The sequence below is a fragment of the Gracilinanus agilis genome, chromosome 6, assembly GCF_016433145.1.
Source record: "Gracilinanus agilis isolate LMUSP501 chromosome 6, AgileGrace, whole genome shotgun sequence".
NCBI lineage: Eukaryota > Metazoa > Chordata > Mammalia > Didelphimorphia > Didelphidae > Gracilinanus > Gracilinanus agilis.
This window is the reverse complement of record NC_058135.1, coordinates 162,328,161-162,334,933: the sequence shown is the minus strand read 5'-3', so window position 1 is coordinate 162,334,933 and position 6,773 is coordinate 162,328,161. Positions and strand designations below refer to the sequence as shown.

At 36.2% G+C, this 6,773-nt stretch overlaps 1 protein-coding gene across 1 annotated transcript in view; it reads left to right on the top strand.

Annotated features, from left to right (window-relative positions):
• EXOC1 (exocyst complex component 1) overlaps positions 1-6,377 on the top strand; it is a 68,221-nt gene extending 61,844 nt beyond the window's left edge. The window contains exons 18-19 of the mRNA XM_044680028.1: positions 1,666-1,860; positions 5,661-6,377. Of these exons, the coding sequence (XP_044535963.1) occupies positions 1,666-1,860; positions 5,661-5,813 (348 nt within the window). The 3' untranslated portion in view covers positions 5,814-6,377. The remainder of the gene's footprint in view (positions 1-1,665; positions 1,861-5,660) is intronic.
• The last annotated feature ends 396 nt before the right edge of the window (positions 6,378-6,773 follow it).

Here is a 6,773-nt window from a genome sequence, read left to right as displayed (position 1 = left end):
CCAGATCCTGTGTGATCCTGATTGGTGCTCCTTGATATTTGAATTGTCTCTTTCTGGCTTCTTGTAAGATTTTTTCTTTTGCTTGAAAGCTTTTGAATTTGGCAATAATATTTCTAACCGATTTCTTCTCTGGGTCGAATATGGTGGGTGTTCTATGGATCCTTTCGATGTCTATATTGCCCTCTTGTTGTAGGACTTCAGGGCAATTTTGCTGAATAATTTCTTTTAGTACGGAGTCCAGGTTTTTATTAATTTCTGGTTTTTCTGGAAGACCAATTATTCTCAAATTGTCTCTTCTAGACCGGTTTTCTTGGTCCGTCACTCTCTCATTGAGATATTTCATATTTCCTTCTATTTTTTCAGTCTTTTGACTTTGTTTTATTTGTTCTTGTTGTCTTGAGAGATCATTAGCTTCTAATTGCTCGAGTCTAGCCTTTAGGGACTGGTTTTCCTTTTCAATCTTGTCATTTCTGGTGTTCAATTTGCTTATCAGTTCATTTGATTTCTGAGCCTCACTTTCCAATTGCAAGATTCTACCTTTTAAACTGTTATTTTCTTGCCAGATCTCTTCCATTTTCCTCAGAATCTCAGTTTTGAACTCTTCCATAGCTTGTGAGGAGTTTTCCTTATTTGAGGAGGGTCCGGATGCTTGTTTGTTCTCCTCCTCTGTTTGCTCGGTTGTCTGGATTTTCTCTGTGTAAAAGCTGTCGAGTGTTAAAGACTTCTTCTTTTTGTTATTATTCTTTCTCTTCTGAACCTCCTGATGCTGAGTAGCCATCATTAGCCCAGCAGCTTCTCAGCTTTATCCTCGGGCTCAGTGTCTGTTCCAAATCTATTGGCTCCTGAGGTCTGGATTCTGGTTTTTTCCAAGGTCAAGCCCCCTGGTGGGCCCTCTTGCTTGATCCTCTGCTGGAGGTTTCTTTACAAGTCTCAGGGCGCTGCTTCCACAGTCGTATACCCGTCTGCACTGGTTCCCCACTTAGGCTTTAGTTCTGCCTCCACCCACGCCTCTGCTCAGCCGGCACTCTCTGCGCCCAGCGTCCTGCTCCGGTGCGGTCAGATTTCGCGTGCTTTTTTTGACTTAAAGGGGTCCTAAGTCTAGCTGCTCTCAGGAACAGGTCCCGGAGCTGCTGATGACTCGATGGGTGCCCCAAACTTGCCCTATTTCTTTTTAGCTGGGTTCGGAGCTATAGATGAGTGTGGAGGGGGTGGGAGTGGGGCGGTTGCTCAGCCCGCGATTGAATGAGAGCCCTCTGTAGCTTGGAAATGTCTCGATTCCACGTACCTTCCACGCTGTGCCCTGTTGTGGGGTTCCTCCGTTCGTCTGGACTTGTTTTTATGTCCCCTTGAGGAGTTTTGTATGTTTCGGTCAGGAGAGGTTAAGAGCTGCTTCTTACTCTGCCGCCATCTTAACCCGGAAGCCAGGAAATGTCATTTTTAAAGAAACTGCAAACCAGTGGAAGGACAAAAATAGCCTGTCTTCAGTCAAAGCCCAGTTTAATTAATTATTGCCACAATATTTTTTCTTGAAAAGCTATTTAAGCTGAGAATATTACAAATCATTAAGATTTTTATTTGTTGTTGATACTTAATATAATATAAGATACAAGAAAAACAGGTCACATAAGTCCTAAATGTTAATTTTCTGATTGAATTTTATTTCAGCATTTTTTTGAAGGTGTTGAAGCTCGAGTAGCACAAGGTATAAGAGAGGAAGAAGTAAGTTATCAACTTGCATTTAATAAACAAGAGCTTCGTAAAGTTATCAAAGAATATCCTGGAAAGGAAGTGAAGAAAGGACTAGATAATCTCTACAAGAAAGTTGATAAGCACCTTTGTGAAGAAGAGAATTTGCTTCAGGTATGGATATTTGTTCCTTTTATTGAATATTTCAACACTTACAAAAATCTTTTTCACCCTCAACTTATAGAAGGAAAAGATGAGGAATATTATTTAATGTTCCTAAATTTGCAAACAAGGTTAGTGGAGGGGTGAATTAAAGTCAGATATTTCTGAATCAGTGTTTTTCAGTGATCTTTAGAAAATGATAAGCCCAAAAGTTTTACATTGCTATCTCTATTTTGGCACGGGCACTATTCCATTTGGATTCTTTAACTTCCATAGCATGAGTATGGTATATAAACACTTTTTATTTAGAATATTTAAAGATTGTATTCACACAGAGAAAAGATCTACAATGGTTAAATTTGGCCTGAATATTTCTTCAGTCTCTTGAAGATTTTCTTATTCATCTGAGCTTTTCTAAATTTTTAATAATTTATTTATGATGATATAGTAGAAGTATATTGTTTTTACATCATGACAATAACAATTGCTCTATATTGTATTTAATATAAAACTATTATGAAGCTACTTTCTTGATTTTGTTTTGGAAATATAAAAAAAAGAGAAGACACCAGAGGCATGAAAAATATAACTTATTACCAAAATAAGGCAACAGAGAAAGCATCAATAAATACCAGCCTATACATACACTTTAGTATCTAAAATGTTATGAACCTAATCTATATATACATCAAAGGGGTCCTCAGTGAGGGTACTAAGAGGAATCTGGTAGACAAATAATATTCCACAAAAGAACATATCTTTAACTAGTACATAGTTGTTTTTGCACTGTGCTTATTTAGCTAATTGTAAAAAAGTATTTGAATTGCTAAAGTAAAATATCACCTTAAAGACTCTCCTCGAGAGTAGATGAGAATGCCTAATTATTAAATTAAATAATGTGTAAATCTGTGCTATACATTCAATCAACTGAACATCAAGGAAGAAATAACATCAATACTCAAACAATCTAGTTCAGGCCAAGGTGCCTGGCCTAGCCAAGTTGTTACAGAGAGGACAAACCTCAAAACTGATTACCTTTAATTGATAACACCTGATCATCGGTAGTTTTAGTCAAGCTTTCCCAACACCTCTTTCCTTCAACCCTGTTCCCTTTCCTTAAATTTGTTAATAAGGATCATTGATTATATCCTTGGGTATCTGAGGGAAAGGAATTGCTCAAAATAAAGTTGTCACAGTCAGTAGCGTTGTCCATCAGCTTTGAGGCCAGGATAAGCAATCAAATAAGCTGTCATCTAACCCAGCAGCTTCTTATCTGATCGCTTATTCCTGGGACACTGTTGTATTGGAGCTGGGTGGTTAGTTTGGTTTCAGATATTCTTGTGGGGGTCTTGGTGTTCACTACCACAACTTGGTGTTCACCTAGGCATTCTCACTCTCACTCACCTCAGGTCCTCATACCATCAGAGAGCCTTGGGCCATCTCTTTATCAGCTAACAATATCAACATAACAGTATATAGGGTTTTCAAGGAAGACTAGCACCTCTGGGATTAGGATTTGCCAAGCCATTTTCAGGGCTGCTTATCTATCTTTGGGTCCTTCTATTATTATTCATGCTTAAACCTGTGTGATTTAGAGGATATCTACCCAAGCATGTGAAAACTTCCCCTCTCAGAAAGGGTGGATGAGTATGATTTTTTGCAATAGTTATGAAGGCTCTGTAGAGCACCTAGAACTTGGTTATATAAAGTTATCTATGGCATCCTGGACCATCATTGGTTGCCTTGACTTTATCTTACCACTGGACTTCAATGATTCTGGAAGAGAGAGTGAGCCTGAAGACTTTGTACAACTCTATGTCACTTAAATCCACTTCACACAAATCAAGACATCATGCCAGTCTGGTCCTCTTCAAAATGAAGGACAAACAACAAACGACCTCCTTGCCAATGTGCTATGTAAATAGCACATAAGGAGATGAAGTCAGGAAAAAATGACTGGACTTGACCAAGTATAGACAGAAGTGAGGTATGCTACAGAAAATACAATTTTAGAGCCACATATGGCTTATCTTTAAAGATATCTCAAAAGGAAGGAGTCTAAGATAATAAATCACAAATAGTGCTTTTATTTTTTCAAGTAGCTAAAAAGATATTAGCAACTATGAACTTGAATGCTTTCTCAGGTCTACATGACATTTACGATAAAAGCCTTTCTGGTCACTTGATGAAAGTTTGAAATAATACAAGTTTGTACAGATTATTTCCATGTGAGACTTTATAGTCATACAACTTGACTAGGAAATATAGAAAATACAAATTCCCTCTATAAGTATTTCTTACTGATTTAAAAAAAAAAAAGCATTAGGCTCAGTAAATGAAAATGGTGCAACTTGCTTCAAACAAGGTATCTCTTAAGTTAAAATGATTTCAGTGACCTGCAACCAGAATGCTAGCTTTGCTCAACAGTTCACTTAATATCAGCTTTAAAGTATAAAACAAGGAAACATGCTCAAATAGTGTGTTCATTCAGGTTGTGAAAATAAGAATTTTTATGCACAAAACAAATAGAAAAAAGGTTCCTTCATCAATGATGAAGTTTTCAAACTTCTGTTCACAGATGCATGATAGAACACAAATTGATGCAATTAATACAAATTCTTCTGACTGAAATGTTTAGTAATTTAAAAGAGATCTTCCTGGTCATACAGCAGGAAAAATAAAATGTATAAAATATGCATATTGATTAGGTTATAATTAGTTGAGCCAGCTGCAGATAGACTGTGTCCTGGGACCTTAGTTTGGTAAGAGAAAGGTTTCAGGCCATATTGCATTTGGGAAATTATGCAGTGCTTTCATTGGTCCTAAATTATTGCCACAAAGGAAAAACACCCAACAACTTTGCAACATTGCTATTCTCCCAGTAACGCTATTACAGCTGCAAATCATGGAATGCCATGAGCTTAGACAATCAAGTTTGGTTGTTTTCTCAGTTGGTTTTCTTTAACTGTTTTTCTTTGTTATAAGGAAGGATTAAATGGAAGAGAATATATCAAAAAAAGACTAATGTTAAAAAGCAAAAGATATCCATAAAACATTGTTTAAAATGTGTAAGAGCAATAAAAAAGTTTAGCAGTGAAAACATTTGAGAATAATCTAGGTCCAAATACACAATTTATCCACTTGAATATACAGCAGTGCTATTTTAAATGGGAGTAGTCTGAAAAGACACTTTAAGTAGAGATTGCCAGTTTAGCCTGATTTCTCTCAGTAGATTGATAGACAAATTAGATGTCTGGCTCAGCTGAGAACATTATTTGATGCTGAATGGGAAAGCTGAGAGAGAACCTTCTCTGAATACCTAAACACATGGGATCCAGTATCATCACATATCGGTGAAAGATAGAAAATGATTTCCAAGGGCTCTGTGGCAGCAAGAATTTTGGTGTATTGATGTTATTTATAAAATAGTATTGTCAGTCTTCTCGAAAAGGCCTTAGAAGTTAAAATGTTCTGATAATTAGAGAAGTAGGATAACCAAATTGTATTTCCAGGACATAGCATTTCCTAGATGCTTAATAAATTGTTGTTGATTGATAAAAGTTATAATAGCTAACATTCATACAGTACTTCTATATGCCAGACACTATGCTAAGCACTTTGTAATTATTATCTCACAACAAGCTTGAGAGGTAGATTGTTATCATACCCATTTTGTATATGAAGAAATTACACTAAAGACAAATTAATAGAACTAGAGTGAATTTTTTCCATATTTAATTATACTTGGCCATATAATATTTACATTTAATCATTGTCACAATTTGATGTTTTCTTTCCCTCTTTTATAATAGGTGGTATGGCACTCTATGCAAGATGAATTTATACGTCAGTACAAGCACTTTGAAGGCTTGATAGCTCGATGCTATCCTGGATCTGGTGTTACAATGGAATTCACCATTCAGGACATCCTGGATTATTGTTCTAGCATTGCACAGTCACACTAAACTCAAAAGAAAAGCTAACAGTGTTATAAAAATGCTAGGCAATATCCAGATATATCAGACTACATGCTTTAAAAACCTGGATTTGTAATTTTATATATTAATAAATGCTGGCAAATTTCAGGTCCATGTATAATAACCAACTACAAATATTAAATGCAATGTTACAGACTCTAAGTAGCAGCAGCATTGTTCGCTTACTAGGTTATGTACTAATTTAAAATAATAATTTTCTGTTAAGTAAACGTCCACCTCAGTCTTCTATCATTGTAAAGATTTACCTTTGTGGATCCCTTTCTTGCTAATGAGCATTGTAACCTGGAGTATATGAAGTGCATTGGAAGTACAGTGGACACTCCAACTTTAACTCATTCTCTTTCTTGAGGATCATGTAACCTTTAAAATACTGTACAGAACTGTTTTGTTTTACTCTGTGTGTGTGTGTGTGTGTGTGTGAAGAGTTAAGGGAGTTCATCCGAACATTTGTAAGATTGTGTTTTGAGGATTATGTAACTATGTCATATTAAGAATATACTGATGGTGAAGTAAAGAGATTTTCTTTAAAAAGTTAACTTTGTACTTATTTTGATATTGTTTGTTTTATTTTTAGTTACATTCAACAGTAAGCACAAGAAGCAGCTAAGTCACCCAGTGGGTACAGTGCCAGGCCTAGAGTCAGGACCTGGGTTCAAATCTGTCCTCACACTCTTCTTACCAGTGTGACCCTGGAAAAGCCACTTAGCCTTTATCACTCTTCTGCCTTGGAACTAATACCTAGTATCGATTCTAAGACAGGAGATAAGGTTTTAAAAAAAAAACAACACAAACATAACTTTAATAGAAATGTGATTTGTTAAATGTCCCCCCTCAGCTGCAAACAGTGAAGCCATCCCCAGTCCTCTCACCCATGCTGTCCTACTAAATGTTCAACAACCAGCTTTCAAAATAAAAAAAAAATGTATG